Genomic DNA, 27,767 nt, shown 5'->3' with positions numbered 1-27,767 from the left:
AAGTACCCTCCTGCCTCCCTTGTTTTCTTTCCCTTGAGCAGGGTTTCCAGTTTCCAAACCCTCTGTGATCTCCCAGCTGGAAGGAGGGGAAGAGCCGTGGCTCCTGGATCTCCAGGGTTCTGAGGAAAACGAGATCCTGAGAAGTCCCTGAACAGGTGAGGAAACATTAAACCAACCCAGAAACTGTAAGTACCTGAGAGAACCAGCTGGGATTCCCACACAGACTCTGTGAGCTCAGGACAGTCCCCAGCAGATGTCACTCCTGGCTTCCTACAGATGGTGATTGACAGCTTGGCTGGAGCTGCCTCCCTTCTGACTGAGCGTTTGGATGGGATGTAGGCAGGGCTGGCCTTGGGGAAATGGCACCCGGGGCAAACTTGCATTTTGGTGCCCCTGGCTCCCATGGGCATGGCACCCCCCCATTCCCTCTGTCCCCCATGGGCTCACCAGGCTCCCCACTCTCCCTTCCCCCCAGCCCCTGCATTGTCCCCTCTTCGCTCCAAATACCTGCTCCCCCTTCACTCCCAACTCCTGCCCCCTCCTGTGCCCCAAAGCCCTGCACTGTGCCCTTTCACCCCAACCCCTTCCCCTCCGTCCTGTTCCCCTAATCCCAGGACTGTGCCCACTCAGTCATGCCCCCTGCACCTCCCTCCTGCACCCTGAACCCCTGCGTGGTGCATACCCCTTCACCCCAAACCCTGCCCCCTGCACCTCAACATCTGCCCCTTCCTGAGCCCCCAACCCCTGCAGTGTGCCCCCTTTGCCCCTAATGCTTGCATCCTCCTGCACCCAAGTGGGGAACCTGACCTAGATGCACAAAGCAGCTAGCATTGCTGCTCGCTCCCCCACTGGACTGCTGCTCCCCTGGCCCACGCAGCCCTGGGGGGCTGGGAGAGGGGAGCAAGGAGCGATGTCAGGGCTGCCTGCACTCAGGTCACTTTCCCTGCAGGCTGTGTAAGGGGAGGGCAGGAGAGCAGCTGCTCCTGATGTCTCAGCATAGCTCAGGTGGGGAAGTGACCTGCATGCAGGGAGCCATGGTGTGTGTGTTGGGGGACTGTGTGTGTGTGTGTGTGTGTGTGTGTGTGTGTGTAGGAGAGGATATGAGGAGTGTGTGTATGTTGATGGGCGTGTGTGAAGGACTGTGTGTGTGGAGAGGCCCCTCTGTTCTGGAGCAGTCACCTGGCTCTGATGGCTGATCGTCCAACTGCCCCCTGCAGCTCAGGTATCTTCCACTCCCCCACGCAGCTGCTTATCTGCCTCCCTGTGCCATTTTCATCAGCCCAGCGAGCCTCTCGGCAGCAGGTCAGATGGGAATCCAAACCCTGTGCCCGGCACCCCCTTGGGTGGGGCACCCGTACGGCCCAATCTAAAGGCCAGTCCTGGGTGTAGAGCAGAATTGATCCCCTGCACTCTCCCCATGGGGATGAGTTTGGGGGAATTCAGTTGCTGATTTTTATTGTCTCTCTCTCCGGCACTTACTTGCGTTTGCTCTCTGCCTTTCCATCCCCAATTCTGAGATTTCTCCTTCCTTCTAGCAGGTGATAGGGTGGTGAGGGAGAGCGAGGAGCAGAATCCTCACCAGGAAGATGCTGAGCTTGCCGAAGTGCATGGGGAATTATTGCGAAGATCCAAAGGGAGCGTGACCAGCCCCCGTGATCAGGGAAAAGCTGATGAAAGTTACCATAGACAAGAGAGAGAGGAGGGAAACCACTCAGAGGAGAGAGTGGATGAACCCATTAATTGTCAGGGAACTCCCAGGGACCTCAAGGAAACTACATCCCAGGAGAAGATCCTCACGGAGAAGCGAGAGAATATATGTAGTGAGTGTGGGAAAAACTTCAATCGTACCTTTGCCCTTAGTAGGCATCAGTAAATACACAGAGGAGAGAGACTCTATGAATGCTGTGAGTGCGGGAAAGGTTTCACTCAGAGATATACCCTTAACTCTCATCAGAGAATCCACACGGGAGAGCGACCCTACAAATGCTGCAAGTGCGGGCTAAGCTTCACTCAGAGATCAGCCCTTATCTCTCATCAGACAATGCACACGGGAGAGCGACCCTATGAATGCTGCGAGTGTGGGAAAAGCTTCTCTCGGAGCTCAAACCTTACTATACATCAACGGATCCACACAGGAGAGAGACCCTATGAATGCCGTGAGTGCGGGAAACGTTTCACTCACTTCTCCTCCCTTACCTCTCATCAGACAACGCACGCAGGAGAGCGACCCTATGAATGTTGTGAGTGTGGGAAAAGCTTCTCTCGGAGCTCAAACCTTACTATGCATCAGAGGATCCACACAGGAGAGAGACACTATGAATGCAGTGAATGCGGGAAACGTTTCACTCACCTCTCCTCTCTTATCTCTCACCAGAGAGTCCACATGGGACAGAGACCCTATGAATGCAGTGAGTGCGTGAAAAGCTTCTCTCGGAGCTCAACCCTTATTATACATTACAGAATCCACACCGGGCAGAGACCCTATGAATGCTGCGAGTGTGGGAAAAGCTTCACTCATAGTTCAGGCCTTTCTAAACATCAGAGAATCTGTAAAGGAGATAAACTTCATAAAAACCTTCTCTATACCTGTCAGAAGATTTTTTTCTTTAATTCTTTTGACAGTTCCTCGATAGTGTTTGTTAAGGCCGTTTGCATCTTTTGCCCACTGTAGTCCCTCAACTCCCACACAACTTGCGCACTTTTGAAGCTCGCCTGTCTTTGGGGTGGATCCTGTGGTCCTTTCTATCAACTCCATTGTCCTGCGAGTCATGGGAGTGGGTGTCCTTTCTATCAGGAATGTCATCACCCCAGGTGGGGGAGATGGGGAGTGTCTTCAACCAGCTACGTTGAGATAAAATCTACCTGGATCTCATCACTGTGGTTGCCATGGAGTTAGCTAGCTTGAGTTCACTTTCCTGATGTAAAAAGACAGCTATTCTTGCAGTAAAGACATGGGCCATGGATAGTGGGTGGGGTTATATAGCACATTTCCTCCTGATCTGACCTAACCACCGTCACATTTCCTTGTCTAAACAAACCTGGAGATTCACATTTATACTCCTCCTCCCAGTGCAAAGTTATTGTTCCAGACGTCAAGTTCCTCTCTGAGGACAGATTGTCTCATTTCCAGTTGTTCTCACATTACCCTGGATTGTGCAGAAGAGCAGTTATTTTGTTGACTTTTTTTCTCATGTAAAATATATTTAAATATGATGAAGAGCTGGAGCAGTGTCAGGGAAATAAGGGTCATTTCAGGCTCTGTGACACTGGAAGGAGATGGGGCGACTCAGAGATTCCGTCCTTCCCCATCACCCCAGAACTGTTACCTTATGTCCGAGCCATGCACACTTCACCCCTTCATATTCCTTCACTTCCCAACATGTCCGCTGAGGTCATGTTCTTGGCTGTCCATGCTTGGGAATGGTGCTTGGACATCTTTGATCCTAAATCAGAGTCACTCTGGCAGGAGCTGAAAGTGTCACAGACCTGGAAGGGGATTTCAAATGGATCCCAAGCACTGTTCAAATCCCCTTTTCCCTCTATTGGCAAAGCCACTTCTGGGAGGGTCAGCTGTTTTTTCCGCCTGTTCTGTAGGTGCTAAAGCTTCTGTAAATAACACTAACGAGACAGCGCTGGGTGAAGCATGTTTCAGTGAATCGGGAGAATTTCTCATCCTGATTCTGAGACATCAGATGTAACCTAGTCTGGAATTTCACTTTAAATTAAAATGAAAGTGTCTTCTACCTCTTTGTGATATAGGTTTTCTATCTTTCATGAAGGCTTCTTGGTCATATAACTGCATGTTAGTGGTGTTTGACAGATTGTAGCTCAGATTTATTGGGAAATTTCAGGCAAATGACCATCATTTTTTACTTTTACGTTTGTTTTTTCCCCTATCCCTGCATGATGACATGGAGAAAATTCAAATACAGTTCAGTCAACAGGAGAGAATACTGATAGCTGGTGGACATATTATCAGAGAAACAGTCTGTTTTTAAATCTCCACTCTGAAAAGGTGAACAGCAGCAGACCCCAGATGGTGCAATTGACGGAAGTAAGTGCACATGGTCACAGGGTAGTTCAATTGTTTAAGTCATTATTGTCTCAGATGATCCAGGGATAGAATTCCACAGCAAGTGACTTGGAACTAGGCAAAATGCCCAGGTATTTGGTTCCCAAGGTATTTGTGACCCAGTCCCTACAGGAGGTTACCTCTGAAGAGATCTCCTGGCTAATCCCAAAATTTGGGAAATGCTGTCTGTGATGAGGTGCATCAACCCTGCACTGGCACTGCTAGGGTTAACTGCACCCTGTGGGCTGAAGAGGCCACACCCCCTCACCCTCTCTGGGCATGCTCCGACTGGAGATGGAGTATAAAAGGGAGCAGCTCAGCCTGGGCGGACTGGAGAGAACAAACCTATGTTGTTGGCATGGGGTGTGTGGGGGGGAGAGCCCAGGGCTGGGGTTGTAGGGGGCTGCAGGTGGGGGGAAAGCCCAGTGCTCGGTCAGCGGGAGAGTGTGGCTGGGAGCTTTGGGCTGGGGTGGGGGCAGCCAAAATTTGTTTTGCTTAGGGCGGCAAAAAACCTAGAGCCAGCCCTGTTTCCACACACTGTGTGGTAGGTAGGAGTGGATCATTATTATCTCTACTTGAAAGAGGGAGAAGCTAAGGCTGAGAAAGGAGCATTGACTTGTCTTAAAGCTCTGCACCCCAAGATGTGGATTTTTGGGGTCCTGCAGTTTTCCACCTATCTCCTCCTCTACTGCAGCTGTTGAACCAGCAGGCTGGGGGGGGTAAGCCAAGCATGAAAGTAATACTGTGTTGCCATTTTGATTGTCATTGAGCAAATTTGTTGCTAAAAATGCTTGCTGAGAATCCTGAATTCAATTTCAATATATATTTTTTTAAAAAAAATCAATATCTTAGCCAAAAACAGAAAATTAAGTTGTTGACAATTATTTGTGACAATTTTGGAATGGGGAAGAGAGTGGGCCAGTTTTCATCAGAGAAACAAAAAATGTTGACTGACTTTACTATAGCCCTGTTACTGCTAAATAGAGCCCTCCAACAACTGTAATATGCCCATCTCCTTACTAGTGTATAGAGCAGGGGTCGGCAACCTACGGCACGTGCCAAAGGTGGCATGTGAGCTGATTTTTGATGACACGCAGTGGTGGGCTGAATGGCTCAGCCCGCCGCTGCTCTGGGATTCCGGCTGCTGCCCCATTGCCACTCAGGGTCCCAGCTGCCAGCCCCACTCTGCACCCGCTGCTGGCCTGGAGACCCCCAAGGAACCCCAGGCTGAGCAGACTGGCAGCTGAGACCCTAGCTGAGCCACTCAACCCACTGTCGGCCTGGGGTTCTATTCACTCAGCTGGCAGCAGGCTGAGTGGGACTAAATTCAACAAAATAGGAAAACAAGAGCAACTAATGACAAAGTGCAAGAACCTAGAACAGTGGTCACCAACCTTTTTCGTCTGGCATGCGCCAGACAAAGGACCGTGGTGGTGGACGAGCATCCGCCGAAATGCTGCCTAAATTCGACAGCAAGCAGTGTCATCCAGAGGCATTGGCGCCAAAATGCCACCGAATTTCGGCAACGTTTCTGCAGATGCTCGTCCTCCGGCCAGTGTGTGGGTGCACTGAGAAGCCCCTGTGGGTGCCATGGCACCCGCGGGCACCACATTGTGGATCCCTGACCTAAAGAGCCTCCTGAAGCATGGTGATCATTTTTATTTAAATGGACTTGAACTGTACGAAGAACTGAGTTGTTGCCACATGCAAAATCAGTGATGGACATTGTACAGTTTATTCATACCAGCAAACTTGCCACTCATATTCTACTAACAATTCCTGTAACAGTAGCATCAGGAGAATAGAGTTTCTCAAAACTAAAGCTCATTAAAAACTATCTGCACTCTACAATGAGTCAGGAACCTTGACTGGTCTTGCTATGTTTACAATCGAACAAGACATCACTTTGTCATGCGATTACATTATTACTGATTTTGCAGCCAAAAAAGCCAGAAAGACTGCTTTTAATTAAAAACTAATCCTTGTTTCAATACCTCTTCATATAAATTTCCAATAAAATGTTGACAAATTTAAAAAAATATATTATTTGCATCATTCTGTCAAATCAGAATTTTTTCTATAGTGCGACTTTTTAGTGTTAGTTCATCAGTATTACAGTGTGCTTAATTAAGTTAAACTGATTTTAGTAACATGCCTGTGGCAAGTTTTCCAATACTGTAAGCTTATGTTTGTGTTGCTAAGAGCAAGACAGGCACAAGGGCACCAGTTTAATAATCCTGCCTAAGGCACCATAAATCCTAAGGACGGCCCTGACGCTGAGGGCTGGTTTTGGCTGGAAAAACCAGTTTGGACTGGTCTGAGCCTCTGTCCTGATGGTAAACACGTCCCCTCTCAGAGATGGAGTCCAGGGGTCAATAGTTCATATGTTCCAGACAGGATCTTATTTTAAAGCCAGTGATTTACTTCATAAACATCTTAGTAACCAACTAATTGAACATACTAAACAATTTATACTTCTTACACCTAACAATGAGATAAGAAAAAAGAACACAAACAAACCCTGTCAGTAACGGCTAACGTCCTAGATGGGAAATCAGCAGCGGTTTGTAGCGGGGGAGCGCACAGCCTGAATGTGTATGACCCGACCCCAGCCCCGCAAAGCAGTAGGGCTTGGCACTCTCTGTGCACTGGTGTGGTGGCTGAGTGGTTAACCAGGCAGTGACAATCCAAGTTGGTTCCCTGAGTCAGTCTCACTCCTGAGGAGATTCTGCACTAAAAAAATTCTGTGCACAATATTTTAAAATTCTGCAAATTTTATCTGTCACTAAATAAATGTGGAAGCTCCAGTATGGCAGGGGAGAGCACAGGCTGCTGGATGCACAGAGGTAGGAGATCACCCTGCAGCCCCTACTCTCCTCCAGTGAAACAGACTCGGGGGTGAGGCTGCACCTCTCTGCTGCCTCCTCCAGGAGCCCCCAAAAGACTCCCCAGAACTGCTCATGGGGGCACATGTGCCTTCCCTTTGCTTCCCCATCAGAAAGTCAGAAAGCCTGAGCAGTTGGCCCCAGGCGATTTGAAAGGGCCCAGGGGCTCCTGCTACCACTACCGGCAGCACAGCGGGACTAAAGCAGAATCCTGCCCACCCTTGTTCTGCACGGCGCACCACTCCCAGAAGCATCTGGAACATCCCTATGGCCCCCGTGGGGTGTGTCTCTCGCATGCTGCCCCACCCCAAGTGCCAACTCTGCCATTGGAACTGCGGCAATGGGAGCTGCAGGGGTGGTGCCAGCGGGCAGTGGTGCCAGGAGACCCACGCCCCCCAGGTCTCCTCCATGTAGGAGTTGCTTACAGATGGGGGTGTGGGTCACTTTCGGGAGCTGCCCAAGATAGGTGCCACACCCTAACCCTCTGCCACAGGCCAAAGCCCACACCCAAACTCCCTCCCAGACCCTGCTACTGCCCCCCTGCACCCCAACCCCCTGCCCCAGCGCAGATCCCCCACCCTGCCCACACCCAAACTCCCTCCCAGAGGCCACCACCGCCTTCCTGCACCCCAACTCCCTGCCCCAGCCCAGAGCCCACACCCAAGCTCCCTCCCAGAGCCTGCCACTGCCCCCCTACACCCCAACCCCCTGCCCCAGCGCAGATCCCCCACCCCGCCCACACCCAAACTCCCTCCTAGAGGCCACCACCGCCTCCCTGCACCCCAACTCCCTGCTCCAGAGCTTGCCACTGCCCCCCTGCACCCCAACCCCCTGCCCCAGTGCAGATCCTCCTGCCCGCCCACACCTAAACTCCCTGCCAGGGTCCACCCCCGCCTCCCCTGTACTCCAACCCCCTGCCCAGCCCCCGAGCCTGCACTTCATGCACTCAAACTCCCTCCCAGAACTCGCACCCCATCCAGCACCCAAACTCACTCCCACAGGCTGCCACCGTCTCCCCCCACCCCCTGCCCATCCCAGAGCCTGCACCTCATGTACCCAAACTCCCTCCCAGAGCTTTAGGAGGACGGGGGGGGGGAGCGAGGAAGGAAGGGCAGGACTTGGACCTGTTCTGGGCATCACCAAAAGTTATATAAACCTGGTGACGCTGAGCTGGAGCCCTAGTCACTGCACATCTCTCTCCTTACGGGGGGGACTCTGTGGGGCAGGGTGCTGCTGGGGGTTTATTCCTTCCTTTCATGGCTGTGGAAGGGTGAACAGGGAGAGAATTTGCTCCTCTGTTCTCTGCGGGGCACACAGGCAGCGGGTTATTTCCAGGGCTGTAACAAACACAAGCTAGCAGAGGGGGGGAAGGGATTTCCCGCAGGATCTATTCCCAGGGCAGCTCCCAAGCTGTGCCCTGGCGAGCGGTGCCCAGGGGATTTAGAGGCTTTAGAGGCAGGTGATTGACACGTGCTGGGTCCCATCTCCAGCGCTGAACTGACACGTGCTCGCTGCATTCTCAGCCGGGGTCTCCTTAGTCTGATGGTTCAGCAGCACCAGCCCCCGCCTCTGCTTTTCCCCTGGGGAGCCCCAGCCCCTCTCCTGCCCCCTCCGGGCTGAGGCGGGTCCCTGCGTGTCCAACCCCACTGCGTGGGGCCCGGGGGGCAGGGCCAGGCCGGGGAGGAGTCGCCCCGCCCCTTTGTGCCTGTGACGACACTTTGAGCAACTCTCCGGTTTGGCAATAGGTGCAGTTTCTGCCCCGTTACACCGGCAGCGGGGCCGTGGCCGGGTCGGGAGCACAGCGCGGGGGCTGCTCCAGCCCTGCAGCCCGCGCGGTGAGGCCGGGGGCAGGGCCCGAGGGGGTGGGAATACGCGTGGGGCGGACACGCTCCTGTCGGGAGGGGCCGGGCCCGGCTCGCCCCCTGCCCGGGGGGGGGTCCCCGAGCTCCCCGCGGCCGGAGCGGGGCTGGCGGGGGGCGAGTGTCACGGGCGGAGCCGGGAGCTGCAGGAGGGGCCGGAGCGCGGCTCGGCTGCAGAGCTCGGAGCCCAGGCTGGGCCCGGGAGCGAGGGGAGGGGGAGCCGAGGGGATCTGGGGTGTCAGAGCCGGGCGGAGGGAGCGGCTGGGGTTGGCGGGGAGCTGGGAGTTTGGGGTGCGCTGGGGGGGTCAGGGCTGGGGGGAGCTGGGAGTTTGGGGTGCACTGGGGGGATCAGGGCTGGGGGGAGCTGGGAGTTTGGGGTGTGCTGGGGGGATCAGGGCTGGGGGGGAGCTGGGAGTTTGGGGTGCGCTGGGGGGGTCAGGGCTGGGGGGAGCTGGGAGTTTGGGGTGCGCTGGGGGGGTCAAGGCTTGGGGAGCTGGGAGTTTGGGGTGCGCTGGGGGGGTCAGGGCTGGGGATTAGCGGCTGTTTAGAGGTCACAAGCCCTCCCAGCGCTGCCGCTGTATTAAACCGCTCCCCGGGAAAAGGCGGGGGGTGGGCCGGTCTCTCAGCAGGGGAAAAGGAGGAGGGGCGGGGAGACGGCCTGCCTGGCCCCGGGAACCTCCTTTACTTGGGCTGGAGAGGGCGGAAGTGGCCCCGGGGCAGGCTGGGAGATGTAGTTCCTGACTCTCCTGGGAGCGGAAGTGACGTCGGCGGGGAGGCGGAGCCGGGCTGCGAAGGCACGTTGGTCGCTCCGGCTCTGCCTGGGTGGCGCGGGGCCGTTGGAGCCTCTCCCGGGGCCGGAGAAGGGTTTGTGCCGTGGGGGCTCTGGGCATGCGCAGATCGGGGAGCAGGAGAGTCCCGCATTAACCCCCTGTGGGGCCGGGCGGGGGCTGGGAAAGGGGCGGGTGGGAAATGTCTGTGCAGCCCGGACATGGCCGGGGGGGGGTGGAGAGAGCAGGTGACCCCCGAGGAGCGGGGAGAGAACGGGGGGGGGCTGAGATCCCCTCGGATTTACCGCTGCCCCCCCCCTTGGGGACCCCCCTCCTCTCCCGTCCTGCCCCCTTTCTCCCTAGAGAGCAACGAGCAGCACCCAGGGTGACCCCCCCTCTCCCAAACCCCTGAGAAGTTCCCTGTTCCCCTCCCCCCATTGTGCCCCATTTTCTCTGCCCTTCGCCAATGGCCAGTTCAGATCTCAGGTTTGGGGTGTTTCCCCCATTTTCACCTGCAGGGATTTGTCCTTGTGTGGGTGGGAAATGGTTCCCCCGAGTGATTTCTGAACTGGGCAGAGGCTGGGGGGGCCCTGAGACAGGAACACCTCTGGGCTGGGCTGGTGGGGCCCCTCTCTGCTGGCAACAGGGCATGGGAAGGGCCAGGAAGGGGAGGGAGGAACAAGTGTCCCCCATGGAGATGGCCCAGCCCCAGGTTTCCCAGTCCAGCTACTTTCCCCTCCCCGACCTGCCCAGCCCAAAGCCCCCCCCTCGCCTGCTAGTCAAATTCCTAGACCCCACTGCCAGCCCCTCCCCACAGCCAGTGACCTTCTGACTCCAGTCCCGCTCCTTTCCCCTGTGAAAGCCGCACCACCCGGGGCTCTGCTGGCCATGTGAATGTGTGACCAGAAGAATCCGTCCCATCCTGTTGTTGATTCAATATCCCTGTATAAGCCCCTCCAATCTCCCGTCTTTTCTCTTGAACTGTTGAATGGTGACATAAAATCTCCCCACATGTTGGTGCTTTTCTCTTATATTGGCAAATATTTAGTTTGTGCCCCATTTTCTCCTCAGTTCTGAAATACTGATATTGAATTCTTGAAAATCGTCCCGCTTTTCTCTCCAGGTGTGTGACTGAGATCAGGGCTCTTATCGTACTCAGCATGGCTCAGCCCTGGCCTGAGATGAGGTCCCTCAGTGCCGTGCCCTGCACAAACCTTGACCAAGTTTGGGGCCCTGGTGGTGCCAGGAACTGCACAGACCCCTACAGAGAACAGGGACCTTGTTGTGCTGGATGCTACAGTGACTCTGACTGAGCTCCGGGCCCCTGTTATGACAGGCCCTGCATCAACACCATGTGAAATCAGGCTCCCATTGTGCCAGGCGCTGCAGAGACAGCAAACAAAATCAGGGACCTTGTTCCTGGAGCTGCAGAGACCCCAAGTGAGATCTGGGCCCTGTTCTGCCAGGTGCTGCAGAGACCCCAACAGAGGTCAGACCCCACTGTTGTGACAGGTGCTGTGGAGACCCCAAGTGGGATCTGCGCCTCTGTTGTGCTGGGCACTGCAGAGACCCCACAGACATCAGGCCCCCCATTGTGCCAGGTAAAACTGAGACCTGGACAAAGATCACTGCCCCCCCCTTGTGCTGGGCAGCGCACAACTGGCCCAGATTTCTGCCTCCATTGTGCTGGGCACTTCAGAGACCTTGACTGAGATCTGTGTCCCCGTTGGGCCTGACACTGCAGTGACCCTGACCCAGATCACGCCCCACCACTGTACTGGGCACTGCACAGACTCTGCCTCCATATTTTTCCAGATGCTGCAGGGACCCTAAACAAAATCAGGGATCTTGTGATGCTGGGAGTTGCAGAGTCCCCTACTGAGGTCAGGCCCTCTGTTGTGCAGGGCTCGTGCACAGACACCAAGATCAAGGTTCCCATTGTGACTGGTGCTGAAAAAACACCAAGGGTATCTCTACCCTGCTGTTAAAACCCCCAGCTGGCCCATGCCACGTGACTCAGGCTCACAGGACTCAGGCGAAGGGGCTGTTAATTGCAGTGTAGATGTCTGGGCTTGGGTTGAAGCCAGGCTGTAGGACCCTGCCGGGTGGGAGGGTACCAGACCTTGGGCTGCAGCCCCAGCTGGAACATGGACACCACAATTAAACAGCTCCGCAGCCTGAGCCGTGTGAGCCCAAGTCAGCTGGCGCAGGCCAGCCGCTGGTGTCTAGCAAGTTTGCATGGAGAATTTGGGGAAAAACTGGGAACTGAATCCAAATTGTTTCAATTCTTACCACTCCCCTTAACCAAAAGCCCAGCATGTGTGTGTACAGCATAGTTTTGGTCTGTGTTTGCCTTGCGTTGCCTTACAAGGTAGGCTGTGGAATTTCCTTCACTGGAGGTCTTTAAGACCAGGTTAGAGATACACCAGTCTGGGAATGTCTAGGGATACTTGGTTCTGCCTCAGCACGGGAGGCTGGAGTAGACGCCCTCTCAAGATCCCTTCCAGGCCTGCATTGAAATAATTCTCTTTTGTGCTGTGTCCTGTTCTACGCTGAGCTGTTTTGCATGGTGCCATTTGGAACTGTGATTGCACGATGTTGTGTAGCAGTTTTATGGTGCATTGTTTTGCCTCAGCTTGTTTGGTGTCTGTGCTATGTTGGTTTGAGTTGAGCTATTTTCCATTGTGTTCTTTTGTCCTAGGATGTCGTCGTTTGCATCGTGTTGCTTCTTTTTCTTTGTATTGTTATTTATGCTGTGGAGTGTAGGCTGTTACCCCCCCCCCCCAAATTTGCTGACATTATGTTGTGGTGGGTTTTATTCTGTATGTTGTGTTTTTATATGTATATATTGCATAACATCCTAGAAATGTAGTGTCATCAAGATGTCATCAAGTCCAGCTCTCTCTGCTGAGTCAGAACCAAGTATATGTACATTATCTCTGACAGAGGTTTGTCCTACTTGTTCTTAAAAACTTCCAGGGAAAGAGACTCCACAGTCCCCCTTGTAAGACTATTCCAGAGCTGAACTAGCTCAGCTCTGGTGACACCCACACAGATTTTAGTGGTGAGCAGCTCTGGAGAGAGAGAGGAGACCCCAGTGAGTGGGCAACTGGGTAAAAAGAGTGAAGTTGGGAGTACAAACATTGACATGTCCAAGGTCACCCAGGCTGTCTGTGATCGAGCTAGAAATAGGTTCTAGTGCCACCGTACTGCTGTTTCTGAAGGTCTCTGCCACACTGATGTTTTAGGCACTTGTGCAAACCCTTAGTACAGACAGAATTTACACTAGTGCACTGTGATTGGTACTGGTGCACCATGTCCCAGTTTGAAGGTTTGAGGTGGTGGGAGCGGGGAGGAGGGACCTCACAGAGGCCGGGATCTGGCTGACCAGTGCAGCTGGTAAGGGAGGGGCAGCAGTAGTGCTGGAGGTATGATCCAGGAGCACAGCCCCAAAGGGCTGGACACTGACTTCTCCTGACCCAGGGGACACCCCCCAGCGAGGTGGTTTGTCCATGGATGCACAGGCTGTCTTGGCAGGGCAGCTCAGCTACAGTCCCTGCATACCTCTTCCTGCAGCCTAATACAGTGTGCTCTGGGGACCTTTCCAAGCTGCGGGTGACAGGGCTCTGGAGTTAACAGGGTCTGTTCCTGGCTCTGTCACTGGCCTGTTTAGTGACCATGGGGAAGTCACAGCCCCTCTCTCTGTAATGCTGTCTCCAGTGACTCGAGAGCATGAGCACCAGCCTCAGGCAGACTGGTAAGAAGCAGGGCACAAACCCCAAATTGGGTGTGAGGTCTGTATGGAGATTTCACCAACCAAGTATCCAGCGTAAACGCTTCAGGCTCTGTAACAGCATTAACATGGAATCACAGACAGTCCTCTTGCGTGATCCCATATATCTCGCCACGCAGGTGAGCTCACCTTCATGACAGATGGTCCCTTACTCCAGGGGTTCTGAACCTTTTTCTTTCTGAATCCCCAATGATGGAGATTCCACAACCTCCCTAAGCAATTTATTCCAGTGCTTAACCACCCTGACAGGGAGTTTTTCCTAATGTCCAACCTAAACCTCCCTCTCTGCAATTTAAGCCCATTGCTTTTTGTCCTGTCTGCAGAGGTTAAGAAAAACAATTTTTCTCCCTCCTCTTTGAAATGACCATTTATGTACTTGAAAGCTGATTATGTCCCCTCTCAGTCTTCTCTTCTCCAGACTAAACAAACGCAATTTTTTCAATCTTCCCTCATAGGCTGTGTTCTCTAGACCTTGAATCATTTTTGTTGCTCTTCTCTGCACTTTCTCCAATTTTTCCACAACTTTCCTGAAATGTGGCCCCCAGAACTGGACACACTACTCCAGTTGAGGCTTAACCAGTCTGGAGTAGAGCGGAAGAATTACTGCTCATGTCTTGCTTACAATACTGCTGCTAATATATCCCAGAATTATACTTAATTTTTTTTGCAACATTGTAACATTGTTGACTCATATTTAGCTTGTGATCCACTGTGACTCCCAGATCCGTCTCCACAGTGCTCCTTCCTGGGCAGTCATTTCCTGTCTTGCACGTGTGCAACTGATTGTTCCTTCCTAGGTGCAGTACTTTGGATTTCTCTTTATTGAATTTCATCCTATTTACTTCAGACTATTTCTCCAGTTTGTCCGGATGATTTTGAATTTCAGTTCTATCCTCCAAAATACTTGCAACCCCTCCCAGCTTAGTATCACCCACAAACTTGATAAGTGTAACAGAGAGATTCTGCTGCTGGGAGGGTTTCACCATGTGTCAGAGGGTCACACCCTGGTAGGAGGGGGCTAGATCTGTACTGGAATAAGGTCACTCTGTGCTTCCCAGTGTGGCACAACCTAGAATATCCATGACCAGGGAACAATGCTGAGGGGAATCAACATGTGGAAAGGAGAGAAACCCTGTCTGAATCCTCTCACATTGCCCTTCTCCCCCTTACAGGCTACAGTATAACGTCCACGTTTTGCTCCAGATCAGCCCATCCTCCCAGCGGGGAGGCAATGGCTGCAATGGAGCTGGCTCAGGTAAAGGATTCTCAGGGACCTGGTGGTGGTTTCTGCTTGGAGGGAGAGGAACAGTAAATGTGTAGTATAGTAAAGTAAATGTACAATAATCAGTTTGTGACACATTTTCTTTGCAAATCTCAAAGATTCATATAAAATAACCTAAAAGTTTGTCCCACTTCTCTCTAGTTGTCTATTTCTAATTGAATATGCCCTGAGCTTTTCCCGTCTCTCTAATTATAACATAAAAAGAAAATCTCAGATTTACACCTTTTCTCAGATTCTTGAACATGCGTATAAAATGTTTGCAAATGGTGCTCATTTCCTCTTTATTCATTTATCAAATATTGATGTGAAACACTCAGATTTTACCCCCATGATCCTTCTCTCTGATCAACTTGTGCCAAAGTCCTGGCTCCAAGCATTGCCCGGCTTTCCCCAGTCACCTGCCCTGTCACTGTGATAACTTTCTATCCACTTATCAAACACTGTGAGTGTGAAATCACAGATTCTGCTTTTCTCCTCTTTTGAAAACTGCAGGAACTTTTGGTTCGGTTTAGAAAATTTGTTCCCCCAGTCCTTGTTCTCTATCTTGGGGGTGAGGGAGGTGGGAAGGGGGTTAGCACTGCCACGTGATGGTCTCTTCCACAGCATTCTGCACTCATTCTTTCTGAAATCTGGTGTCATTGAGACCATTGTTAATCCAGAGTCACTGTATGGAAGGACAAGGAATGACTCCAGATGGACAATGGGGCAAATGAAATCAGCAATTCTCCCTGTGAGGAGGGGCTCTCATTAGCTGCTCTCCCCTGAGAGCTAAAGGAGGGAAGCTGCTCAAACGCTCTGTCCCTCTCTGCTCAGGATATTGGGGTTCAGCTTCCTGGGTCAGACACTGCAGCCTCCATTGTGATCTGGGAGACCAGGCTTGGAGCTGCTTCTCCCCCAGTGTGGTTCTGTGCTGGGAAGTGACCTTAATTAAAGCTGCTTCTCTGCCTGGCCCAGGGGGTGACCTTCTCCAGCTGGTCCTAGCCCCGTAGGGCAGCCCTGGGCCCTGTTAATACTAATTTCTGAGCCAGACATTCCAAATAACTGACAGGAACGAAGGGAAAATGCTGGGGTCTGGCCTTAAAATGACTCCACACAAACAGACCCTCCTCATTTCTCATCCCATTAGCAATTGCAGGATAAAATCCAGCCATGGGGGAGCAAACTACCCAGGAATGGGACTTTCCTACCAGACGGGCAGGGAGAGGGGATAGGGAGATTGAAAGGGGCAATGGGAGAGAAGAGTTTGGAGAGAGATTTCCAGATCTCTGATCTGCCCAGAAAGATGTATTGCTGCACCTTGGATAGAGTCACTTTCCTGTGGAAAAGATGAGAATCGGACAGAGGAAAATCCAGTTCCTGACTCCATATTCCCCCCGCTGGGGTGTGGCAGCCGTGGGGTCAGTGTCAGAGGGAATCCCCCACAGTGACTCCTTTGGTTCTGCTTTTTTCTAGCCTTGTGTTCAGAGACTTTGTTATGGGATGTGGGGAGGGAGAAGGGAGGTTAAACATGTCTCTGTGGGCTTAGCCTGGCAGGAGGGGCCAGGTCTACACTGTACACAGAGATCAAGGCTTTCTCAGCATGGCATACTGTGAAATGATTTAGTGTGTTCTGAAACCTTCACAACTGCCCTTCTCACCCTGCCAGGTTGCGGAATAATGTCCATATTTCACTCCAGTTCATCCCGTCCTCTCGTTGGACAGGAGAGAGAAATGGCTGCAGAGGAGCCAGTTCAGGTGGGTATTATCAGTGGGTTGCTGGTGGGTTCCGGCAGGAGGGAAAGGGGCAGCAAATACGTGGGAAATGGGAAGATTTGCACAGTCTGGTTTGGAGGTTGGAGCGGGGAAGGAAATGCACAGGGTGGACAAAGGGAGGAGGACAGTGTGTGACAAACCTGTTGGGAGTTGTTTAAGTGTCTTAGATTCTAGGAACAGACCCATGAGGTTCGGCGGTGGAAATGCTCAAGTTTGTGGAGCAGAAAATAACCCAGCTCCATGGGGCTGGGAAAACTGAACAGACTCGTTGTGCTGGAGCCCGACCTGACTAACCAGTGGTTGCTGTGAGATATGAAGGGGCACCCACCAGTGAAGCTTAAGGGAGATTCCCCTCCCTTCACATCCAGCTCTTCAGAATGGGGAGGGTGTTGGGCTTCCTACCAGGGAGCTGTCCCTGGACCCTGCTACGGGCTCCATCTCCTGAATCAGTCAGTGGCTAGTAGGTGTGTGATGGCTCTGCTGGGAGACAGGAGGGGCTCTCTCTTTGTCCCTTCCCCCTGGTGTTTCCTGGATGCTCTGAGCAGGGTGGGGGTGGGACTCTGACTGCAATCCACCCAGAGTTTCTGTTTGGCTCCTGTCCCCCATGTATAGGGGTGCTGTGAGTGGGGCAGCAGGTACTGAGTGTTGGACTCTCGCTCTTTCAGGGGCCGGTGACCTTCGAGGAGGTGGCTGTGTATTTCACCAGGGAAGAGGGGGGTCTGCTGAACCCCACTCAGAGAGCCCTCTACAGAGATGTCATGCAGGAGAACTATGAGAATGTGACCTTGCTGGGTAAGGGTTCCTGTCCCCTCTGTTCTTGGAAGGGGAAAAGAAGAGAGATGATTCATGCCAGCCCCCAGTGCCACCTCTACTCTGTCCTGTTTCAGCATCACGCCAATATGCCAGTGACACACACGCTGTCAGAGACCCTCCCCTGCTGCAGAACACTTTGGGAACAGAGCACAGGAACCGTATCTCACAGTGTCAAATATCTCCTGTTTGCTCAAGTAAAACTGAAGGTTAAGTGCAGCATAATAAGCAGAAGCTTCCTACCCCTGACCTCTCAAACCCTGAGCCTTCTCCACCCGGACCACAATTATCCTTGGGGTGTAACGAGCAGACTGCTGGAGTCAGAGCTGCTGGTCCAGAGTTACTTATTACACAGACAGTCCGTGTGTCCTTGAATGCTGGCTGGGGGTATCCAGAGAAGGAAGCTGAGTGGTGAATTTAGTGTTAGTGGGGCCATGTGCTCAGCTTCATTTTAGGGATCCCTCCTTGGGACACAGGCAAGAAAAAGAACATTCTCTCTTATTTCACCCCCCCCCTCCATTTTTCATTTTTTTTCTTCATCCTCCTCCTATAAGTAAAAGGAAGTAAATGAGGATAAGGTGAGATACCTTGATTGTTTTTGATGTCTGAGTTTTCCACAGACCGCTTGAAAATCGCTGAGCGTCTCAGTGCACCACCTAATGATCTTTCCAAATACTGTTTGTACCATTAGCTAACTGTTGTAAAGCGCTTTGGATAAGAGCCCTTTATAAAAAAAAAATATTAAAAATGTTGGAGTGCAGGGTCTGGCCAGGAGTTAAGTTGTGGGAGGGGGCTCAAGGCTGGGGCAGGTGGTTGGGATGTGAAGCGCTTACCTGGACCAGCTCCTGTTTCATGCGAGCAATGCAGGTGGGGATGTGGAGGGGCAGACGTCAGGGTGGGCAGAAGGCTGTGTGGAAGGGTTGCAGGAGTCAGGGCTGAGGGTGTGTGAGGGGCTGTGGATGTGTCTGGGGGCAGGGGGTATGGGTGGTTGCAGTAATCAGGGAAGGCAGGGAACTGGGGTGTGTTTGTGAGGGGTGAAGGAGTAAGGGCTGGGGGTGTGAGTGGGGGTGCAGGAGTCAGTGAGGGCAGGGTGTTCAGGGTGCAGGAGTCAAGGCTGGGGGTGCAGGGTCTGGGAAGGAGTTAGGCTGCAGGAGCAGGCTGGAAATTGGGGTGCAGGTTCTGGGATGCAGGAGGGGGTTCAGGGTTGGGGTAGGAGGTTGGGGTGTGGAGTGCTTTCCTGGGGCAGCTCCCATTTGGTGCGAGGAATGCAGATGGCAATGTGGGGGCGTGTGTGCAGGAGCTCCCATATTTGGTGCTCAGGGTGGGGGTGAGCATGTGGGGGGTGTGCAACAGTCAGAGCATGGGGTGTGAGGGCTGCATATGTGGGTGGGGGTGCAGGAGTCAGGGCTGGGGGCTGGGATGGTGGGCTGGGTCATGGGGGTGCTCCCAGCCCTGTATCCTGAGTGACTCTCAGTAGGGGCTGGGTATGGGGGGGTATGTGATAGGGGTTTGCTTTGTAAAGCAGTGAGCAAGTGACCAGGGAGCTTTTCAAACATGGCTGCTAATGGAGAGTTTGGTGAGGGAGTTTGGAAGGGGAGTGGGAAGGGGGCGAGATTCTCTTGCCATTCTTTAAAAGATTTAAGCTATAATACAAACTTCTTGGTTGAAAGAAACCCCCTGTTGTTAACCTAGGTAGCTGTAGGAGATCATGCAGGCAGAAGCCCAGCAGCAGAGTGGAGGCTATCCTGTTTGTTGCACTCAATGTAGCATGTATGATTACCTGCTCTGTGAGCGGGTGGCGTATGTGTTCATTCCGTGCAAGGAGCTCCTGGTCCTCAGACAGCACGTGAAGGCTTTGGAGGCCAGGGTGGTGGAACTGGAGACACTAAGGGAGGCAGAGAAGTATGTCAGTGAGGCTTTCTGGAACACTAGATTTCTCCCACCTCCGGCCACATAGCCACTGTGCTGTTGAGGAGGATGAAAGGCCCAAGGAAGGAGAGCAGTCAATGGGAGCAGAGGGAAACCTTCCCATAATTGGGACCCTCCTTCCAGATGGTGTTGGGGTAACCCCTTGCACTGAGGTTACCTCTCCGGGGAGGGAACTCCAGTCATTAAGAAAAGGCAGCTGTTAGTAATGGGAGATTTGATCATTAGAAACAAGGATAATTGGACAGCAAAGAATCCTGTGGCACCTTATAAACTAACAGACTCTTTGGAGCATGAGCTTTCGTGGTTGAATACCCACTACCTCAGATGCATGTAGTGGAAATTTCCAGGGGCAGGTATATATATGCTAGCAAGCAAGCTAGAGATAACGAGGTCAGTTCAATCAGGGAGGGTGAGGCCCTGTTCTAGCAGTTGAGGTGTGAATACCAAGAGAGGAGAAACTGGTTCTGTAGTTGGCAAGCCATTCACAGTCTTTGTTCAATCCTGAGCTGATGGTGTCAAATTTGCAGATGAACTGAAGCTCAGCAGTTTCTCTTTGAAGTCTGGTCCTGAAGTTTTTTTGCTGCAGGATGGCCACCTTAAGGTCTGCTATAGTGTGGCCAGGGAGGTTGAAGTGCTCTCCTACAGGTTTTTGTATATTGCCATTCCTAATGTCTGATTTGTATCCATTTATCCTTTTCCGTAAAGACTGTACAGTTTGGCCGATGTACATAGCAGAGGGGCATTGCTGGCATATGATGGCGTATATTACATTGGTGAATGTGCAGGTGAATGAAGCAGTGATGGTGTGGCTGATCTGTTTAGGTCCTGTGATGGTGTCGCTGGTGTAGATATGTGGGCAGAGTTGGCATCGAGGTTTGTTGCATGGATTGGTTCCTGAGCTAGAGTTGTTATGGTGCGGTGTGCAGTTACTGGTGAGAATATGTTTCAGGTTGGCAGGTTGTCTGTGGGCGAGGACTGGCCTGCCACCCAAGGCCTGTGAAAGTGTGGGGTCATTGTCCAGGATGGGTTGTAGATCCCTGATGATGCGTAGGAGAGGTTTTAGCTGGGGACTGTATGTGATGGCCAATGGAGTCCTGTTGGTTTCTTTCTTGGGTTTGTCTTGCAGTAGGAGGCTTCTGGGTACACGTCTGGCTCTGTTGATCTGTTTCCTTATTTCCTCGTGCAAGTATTGTAGTTTTGAGAATGCTTGGTGGAGATTTTGTAGGTGTTGGTCTCTGTCTGAGGGGTTAGAGCAGATGCGGTTGTACCTCAGTGCTTGGCTGTAGGCAATAGATCGTGTGATGTGTCCGGGATGGAAGCTGGAGGCATGAATGTAGGCATAGCAGTCGGTAGGTTTTTGGAATAGGGTGGTGTTAATGTGACCATCACTTATTTGCACCGTGGTGTCAAGAAAGTGGACCTCCTGTGTAGATTGGTCCAGGCTGAGGTTGATGGTGGGGTGGAAGCTGTTGAAATCGTGATGGAATTTTTCCAGAGTCTCCTTCCCATGGGTCCAGATGATGAAGATGTCATCAATGTAGCGTAGGTAGAGAAGGGGCGTGAGTGGACGAGAGCTGAGGAAGTGTTGTTCCAGGTCGGCCATAAAGATATTGGCATATTGTGGGACCATGCTGGTTCCCATAGCAGTGCCACTGATCTGGAGATATATATTGTCATCAAATTTGAAATAGTTGTGTGTGAGGATAAAGGCACAGAGCTCAGCAGCCAGTTGTGGTGTGGCATCATCAGGGATACTGTTCCTGACAGCTTGTATTCCATCTGTGTGTGGGATGTTTGTGTAGAGAGCCTCTACATCCATGGTGGATAGGATGGTATTTTCTGGGAGGTGACCAATGCATTGTAGTTTCCTCAGGAAATCAGTGGTGTCACGGAGATAGCTGGGAGTGCTGGTGGCATAGGATCTGAGTAGAGAGTCCATATATCCAGACAGTCCTTCAGTGAGAGTGCCAATGCCCGAGATGATGGGGTGTCCAAGGTTTCCGGATTTGTGGATCTTGGATAGTAGATAGAATAACCCTGGTCGGGGCTCTAGGGGTATGTTGATTTCTTCTGGTGTTAGTGTAGGGAGTGTCCTGAGTAGATGCTGTAGTTTCTTAGTTTATTCCTCAGTGGGATCTGAGGGAAGTGGCCTGTAGAATTTGGTATTGGAGAGTTGTCTGGCGGCCTTGTCATAAACAGATAACTAAGGGTTAATGTCTCTTTCACCTGAAGCACCTGACAAGAGAACCAATTAGGAAACCTGATTTTTTTCAACTCTGGGTTGAGGGAAGGTTGTGTCTGAGTCTTTGTTTTTCTGCCTGCTTTTCTCTGAGCTTTGGAGAAGTGATTTCTGCTTTCTAATCTTCTGTTTCCAAGGTGTGAGTACCAAAGAGTTTGTTTCTTTTGTATTTACATGAATATAGTTGCTGGAGTGCTTTGATTTGTATTCTTTATGAATAAGGCTGTTTATTCATATTTCTTTTAAGCAATTGACCCTGTATTTGTCACCTTAGTACAGAGAGACCATTTGTATGTATTTTTCTTTCTTTTTATATAAAGCTTTCTTTTTAAGATCTGTTGAAGTTTTCTTTACTGGGAAACTTCAGGGAAATTGAGTCTGTACTCACCAGGGAATTGGTGGGAGGAAAGTCAGAGGGAGATCTGTGTGTGTTGGATTTGTTCGCCTGACTTTGCATACCCTCTGGGTGGGGCGGGGGGGAAAGAGAGAGATTAACTTGGTAATTCTGTTCTCCAGGACTGGGAATGGAGAGGCGGGAGTCACTCTGTTTAGATTCACAGAGCTTGTGTCTGTGTATCTCTCCAGGAGCACCTGGAGGGGAGAAGGGAAAAAGGATTATTTCCCTTTGTTGTGAGACTCAAGGGATTTGGGTCTTGGGGTCCCCAGGGAAGGTTTTCCAGGGGGACCAGAGTGCCCCAAAACACTCTAATTTTTTGGGTGGTGGCAGCAGTACCAACTCCAAGCTGGTAACTAAGCTTGGAGGTTTTCATGCTAACCCTCATATTTTGGACGCTAAGGTCCAAATCTGGGACTAAGGTTATTGACAGGCCTCCTTTGGTAGTCAGACCTGTTCATGATGACAACAGCACCTCCTTTATCAGCCTCTTTGATGATAATGTCAGGGTGGTTTCTGAGGCTGTGGATGGCATTGCGTTCTGCACGACTTAGGTTGTGAGGCAAGCGATGTTGTTGTTCCACGATTTCTGCCTGTGCACGCCGGCGGAAGCATTCAATGTATAGGTCCAGACTGTCATTTCGACCCTCAGGAGGAGTCCATGTGGAGTTTTTCTTCTTGTGCTGTTGGTGGGAGGGCACCTGTGTATCAGTGCACTGTTCAGTGTTGTCCTGGAAGTATTCTTTGAGTCAGAGACGGTGAAAGTAGGCTTCCAGATAGCCGCAGAACTGTATCATGTTGGTGGGGGTGGCAGGGCAGAAAGAGTCCCCGAGATAGGACAGACTTTTCTTCTGGGATGAGGATAGTTCGGTTTGTGATGACCAGGAGAACCGTATGGTGACTTGCCTGCGTGGTGCAAAGATTGCTGATTTCTCGAGGCATCTAGATAAATTTATGTGTAGTGCTGGGGAGGAACCAGTGGTCGTGGTACATGTAGGCACCAATGACATAAGGAACAGTAGGTGAGACGTCCTGGAGGTCAAATTTAGTCTGCTAGAAAAGAGACTGAAATCCAGGACCTCTATGGTGGCATTCTCAGAAATGCTTCCAGTTCCACGTACAGGGCCAGGTAGCCAGGCAGAGCTTCATAGTCTCAATGCGTGGATGAGATGATGGTGTAGAGAGGAGGGGTTTAGATTTATTAGGAACTGGGGAAACTTTGGGGATGGGGGAGCCTATACAGGAAGGATGGCTCCACCTAAACCAAAGTGGAACCAGACTGCTGGCACTTAACATTAAAAAGGTTGCAGAGGAGTTTTTAAACTAAGAAATGGGAGAAAGCCAATGGCTGCAGAGGAACTCGTGGATGAGACAGAGACTTGTCTTAGAGAAGAATCTAGTGATAGAGATTTTTCTAGTTTAGTCAGGAAGAGAGGCTGGAAGAGGATAAAGTAGGGGCCAGATCAGACAGGAAGCATTTACACACAAAACAATCTGACACATCAGAAAAGGGCAGACAAATAAACAGACAAGTTTTTAAAGTGCTTGTACACAAATGCTAGAAGTCTAAATAGTAAGATGGGTGAATTAGAGAGCCTCATGTTAAAGGAAGATATTGACATAATAGGTGTCACAGAAACCTGGTGGACTGAGGACAAGCAATGGGACACAATCGTTCCAGGGTACAAAATATACCAGAAGGACAGAGCAGGTCATACTCGGGGTGTGGGAAGGGGAGTGGCTCCGTATGTTAAAGAAAATGTAGACTCAAATGAAGTAAAAATCTTAAATGAAACCGCGTGTTCCATTGAATCTCTATGGATAGTAATTCCGTGCTGTAATAAGAATATAACAATAGGGCTTTGTTATCAAGCACCTATCAAAGACAGTGATAGTGAGGATGAAATGCGAAGGCAGATTAGAGAGGCTATCAAAATAAAGAACTCCATAATAATGGGAGATTTCAGTTATCCCCACATTGACTGGGTACATGTCACCTCAGGACAAAATGCAGAGACAAAATTTCTGGCTACTTTAAATGACTGCTTCATGGAGCAGGTGGTACAAGAACCCACAAGGGGAGAAGCAGCTCTCAGTTTAGTCCTGAGTGGAGCAAAGGATCTAGTCCATGAGGTAACTATAACAGGACCGCTTGGAAATAGTGATCATAATATAACAACATTTAACATTCCTGTGGTGAGAAGAACAGCTCAACACTGTGGCATTTAATTTCAGAAAGGGGAACTATGCAAAAACGAGGGGGTTAGTTAAACAGAAATTAAAAGGTACAGTAACTAGAGTGAAATCCTTGCAAGCTGCATGGATACTTTACAAAAACACAATATTAGAGGCCCAACTTAAATGTATCCCCCAAATTACTAAATACAGCAAAAGAACTAAAAAAGAGTCACTGTGCTTTAATGACCATGTAAAACAAGCAGTGAGAGATAAGGCCTCTTAAAAAGTGGAAGTCAAATCCTAGTGAGGTATATAGAAGATAGCATAAGCACTGCCAAATTAAGTGTAAAAATGTAATAAGAAAAGCCAGAGAGGAGTGTGAAGAACAGCTAGCCAAAAACTCGGAAGGTAATAACAAAATGTTTAAGTACATCAAAAGCAGGAAGCCTGCTAAACAACCAGTGGGGCCACTGGATGATTGAGATACAAAAGGAGCCCTTAAAGACAATAAAGTCATTGTGGAGAAACTAAATACATTCTTTGCTTCAGTCTTCACGGCTGAGGATGTTGGTGAGATTCCCAAACCTTTTGTGGGTGACAAATCTGAGGAATTGCCAGAGATTGAAGTGTCACTAGAGGAGGTTTTGGAACTAATTGATAAACTTAACTGAAACAAGTCACCGGAACCAGATGGTATTTACCCAAGAGTTCTGAAGGAACTCAAATGTGAAATTGGGGAATTATTAGCTATGGTTTGTAACCTGTCCTTTAAATCAGCTTCTGTACCCAATGACTGGAAGATTGCTAATGTAACACCAATATTTAAAAAGGGCTCTAAAGGCGATCCTGGCAATTACGGACCGGTAAGTCTAACGTCTGTACCAGGCAAATTAGTTGAAACAATAGTAAAGAATAAAATTGCCAGGAACGTAGAAGAACAAAAATTTTTGGGCAAAGAAAAGAAAAAGAAAAAAGAAATGAAAATAAGAGATATACCAATCTCCTAGAACTGGAAGGGACCTTGAAAGGTCTTTGAGTCCAGCCCTCTGCCTTCACTAGCAGGACCAATTTTTGCCTCAGTTCCCTAAGTGGCCCCCTCAAGGATTGAACTCACAAGCCTGGGTTTAGCAGGCCAATGCTCAAACCACAGAGCCGTCCCTCCCCCAAAACTCAACATGGATTTTGTAAAGGGAAATCATGTCTTAGTAATCTATTAGAGTTCTTTGAAGGGGTCAACAAACATGTGGACAAGGGTATCCAGTGGACATAGTGTACTTAGATTTCCAGAAAGCCTTTGACAAGGTCTCTCACCAAAGGCTCTTACATAAATTAATTTATCATGGGATAAGAGGGAAGATCTTTTCATGGATTGAGAACTGGTTAAAAGATAGGGAAGAAAGCGTAGGAATAAATGGTAAACTTTCAGAATGGAGAGGAGTAACTAGTGGTGTTCCCCAAGGGTCAGTCCTCAGACCAATCCTATTCAACGTATTCATAAATAGTCTGGAGAAAGGGGTAAACAGTGAGGTGGCAAAGTTTGCGGATGATACTAAACTGCTCAAGATAGTTAAGACCAAGGCAGACTGTGAAGAACTTCAAAAAAATCTCGTAAAACTAAGGGAATGGGCAACAAAATGGCAAGTGAAATTTAATGTGAATAAATATCAAGTAATGCACATTGGGAAAAATAACCCCAACTATACATACAATATGATGGGGGCAAAATTAGGCTAATCAGGAAAAAGATCTTTTTGTCATTGCAGATAGTTTTCTGAAGACATCCAGCAGTGTGCAGCGGAAGTCAAAAAAGCAAACAGGATGTTAGGAATAATTTTAAAAGGGATAGACAGTAATACAGAAATACAGAGAATATCTTATTGCCCTTATATAAATCAATGGAAATAACTAATTTAGACCCCATCATTTTATACGTATATTTGGGATTATGTTTTCCACTGGGCTGCAATATGTGTTACCCTGTCATTTGGTTCTGCTGAGATCCTGCATTCAGTAATATCCCTGCCCTTCCTGTTCCCTTTCTCCACTGAACCCCACCAGCCCATGGTTACTGTTCCCAGCTTCCCCAGGACTCTCCCGTTGTCTCTGGACCCATCTGTCAGCAAGCAGCAGTGCCAGGGAGACTTGCCCTTTCTCTGGAGACTTTGATTTCTGGGACGCGGATTTACTATCTGTGTGTTTTAGCAGACTCTTTGAAATTAAGTGTCTGTGACATTAAGCACAGTATGATCTGGACTGTTGAACAGCTCTGTCACCTCAGTTCCCCAAGCTGGAGTGCCTTTTACACTGCTCTACTGTGTGAGCAGCCACTCCTGGGCTGTTCATGCGCAGTCTCCAGCATGTAACTCACTTCTAGCTAGACAGTTTTGAATGCTGCTAGTCAGTGACTCCCAAATTACAGTACCCCACAGGAGAACCCCAGAAAATTCTCTGCTCCCAGACTTCCCCCAGAAATGTGCATCTTGCCCTGTCCAGCACAGTCCTGAAGAATGGGAGCTCATATGAAATATGTTGTTTCATCAGTGGAAAATGCAATGCACCAGCCTTTATATTCCAAATGGAGTTTCCAACACACTTCAATCCAAACACACTGGTTTGATAAAAAAAGGAAACAAAATTATTAACCGCTGAAAAAAAAGATTTTGTGACTGCAAGTAATGAGGCATAAAAGTCAGAATTGTTTATGAAAGAAATGCAAGATAAAACACAAACTAATATTTAACTTAACAATGCAAAAGGGATTTAAAACAAATGTTTCTCTCACCATCTGCTGAAACAGGCTGGTTTTCCTTTCAGCCAGGACTCCTCTTTACCTGCCCCTGCTGCCCACATTTAGTTCTTCAGGAATTGTCAAAAGCAGAGGGAAAGGGGAGAGAGAGAGTGAGTCTCTTGCATTTTCCTCACCTCTTTTTATAATTCAGTCCTTTGTACTAGAAACAAATTCAGTCCCAAGTTGAGTCATGGTGACAGGCTGTCATAGGTACGAGCTTCAAGTGATCCCTATGATGGAATGTAAATGTCATCTTCACACCATCCCCCTCCTGGAGAATGGCTATTTGACCAGCTGTTTGCTTTGCTGTCTCTGAGGAACTTAAGGTTAGGGTTGCAGCTTTTTCAGTAACATCATACCATAAAATCTCATAACTTTACATACAATGTTGCTACACATTTTAACAGGAGGATATTCAGTAGTTTGTCTTTTCAAATGATTCCTCACAAACCATACAGTGATAAATGAAGGGGAGGGGAGGGATCTCCCTTTTATAAATACCCAGCCAGCCAGTTGGCTGTAAAATCCCTGTTGGTGCGAGTTCTTTGCTTGCTTTACCTCTAAAGGGTTAACGAACCTATAGGTAAAGGAAAGTATTGGGCACCTGAGCAAAGGAGCCAATAGAAAGGCTAGAACTTTGTTAAATGGGAAAGTAACTTTCCCTTTATCTGTTGTTCTCCGGAGAAGGCGACACGGACTAGCAATGTTGTGTAAGGCTTGAAGCAGGTATGAAAATTCATCTTCCATACCTAGAAGAAATGATTTGGCTAGGGAATGTTTAGACAGACACAATCAGGTTTATTTTTTTATTTTGGTTTTTGGATCTCCTCTGTGCTATCCCAGATGCTTTTGTTTGCTTGTAAGCTTTAAGCTGAACCCCCAAGAAAGCTATTTTGGGTGCTTACAAAAAAATTTTCTTTTAAAATCTAGCAAAAGCCTAAGTTCCAGATGTATTGTTTTCCTTTTCAATTTTAATAAAATTTACCTCTTAAGAACAGGATTGGATTTTTTGCTGTCCT

At 49.9% G+C, this 27,767-nt stretch overlaps 3 protein-coding genes across 3 annotated transcripts in view; 2 read left to right on the top strand and 1 right to left on the bottom strand.

Moving 5' to 3' along the window:
- LOC127039469 (zinc finger protein 436-like) overlaps positions 1-27,767 on the bottom strand; it is a 254,552-nt gene that overhangs the window by 55,555 nt on the left and 171,230 nt on the right.
- Positions 1,877-3,743, top strand: LOC127039719 (zinc finger protein 239-like; the record flags this gene model as incomplete). Its single annotated transcript, XM_050933575.1, has 1 exon — positions 1,877-3,743. A coding segment is annotated over one exon (795 nt), but the record flags the coding sequence as incomplete, so codon positions are not given.
- LOC127039421 (zinc finger protein 501-like) overlaps positions 9,449-27,767 on the top strand; it is a 238,988-nt gene continuing 220,669 nt past the window's right edge. Inside the window, exons 1-2 of the mRNA XM_050933166.1 lie at positions 9,449-9,680; positions 14,549-14,631. The gene's annotated coding sequence lies outside the window, so the exon portion shown is untranslated. The remainder of the gene's footprint in view (positions 9,681-14,548; positions 14,632-27,767) is intronic.

Source organism: Gopherus flavomarginatus, chromosome 23 (assembly GCF_025201925.1).
Source record: "Gopherus flavomarginatus isolate rGopFla2 chromosome 23, rGopFla2.mat.asm, whole genome shotgun sequence".
Lineage (NCBI taxonomy): Eukaryota > Metazoa > Chordata > Testudines > Testudinidae > Gopherus > Gopherus flavomarginatus.
The sequence above is the reverse complement of the archived record's forward strand: the minus strand, read 5'-3'. Positions and strand labels throughout refer to the sequence as shown.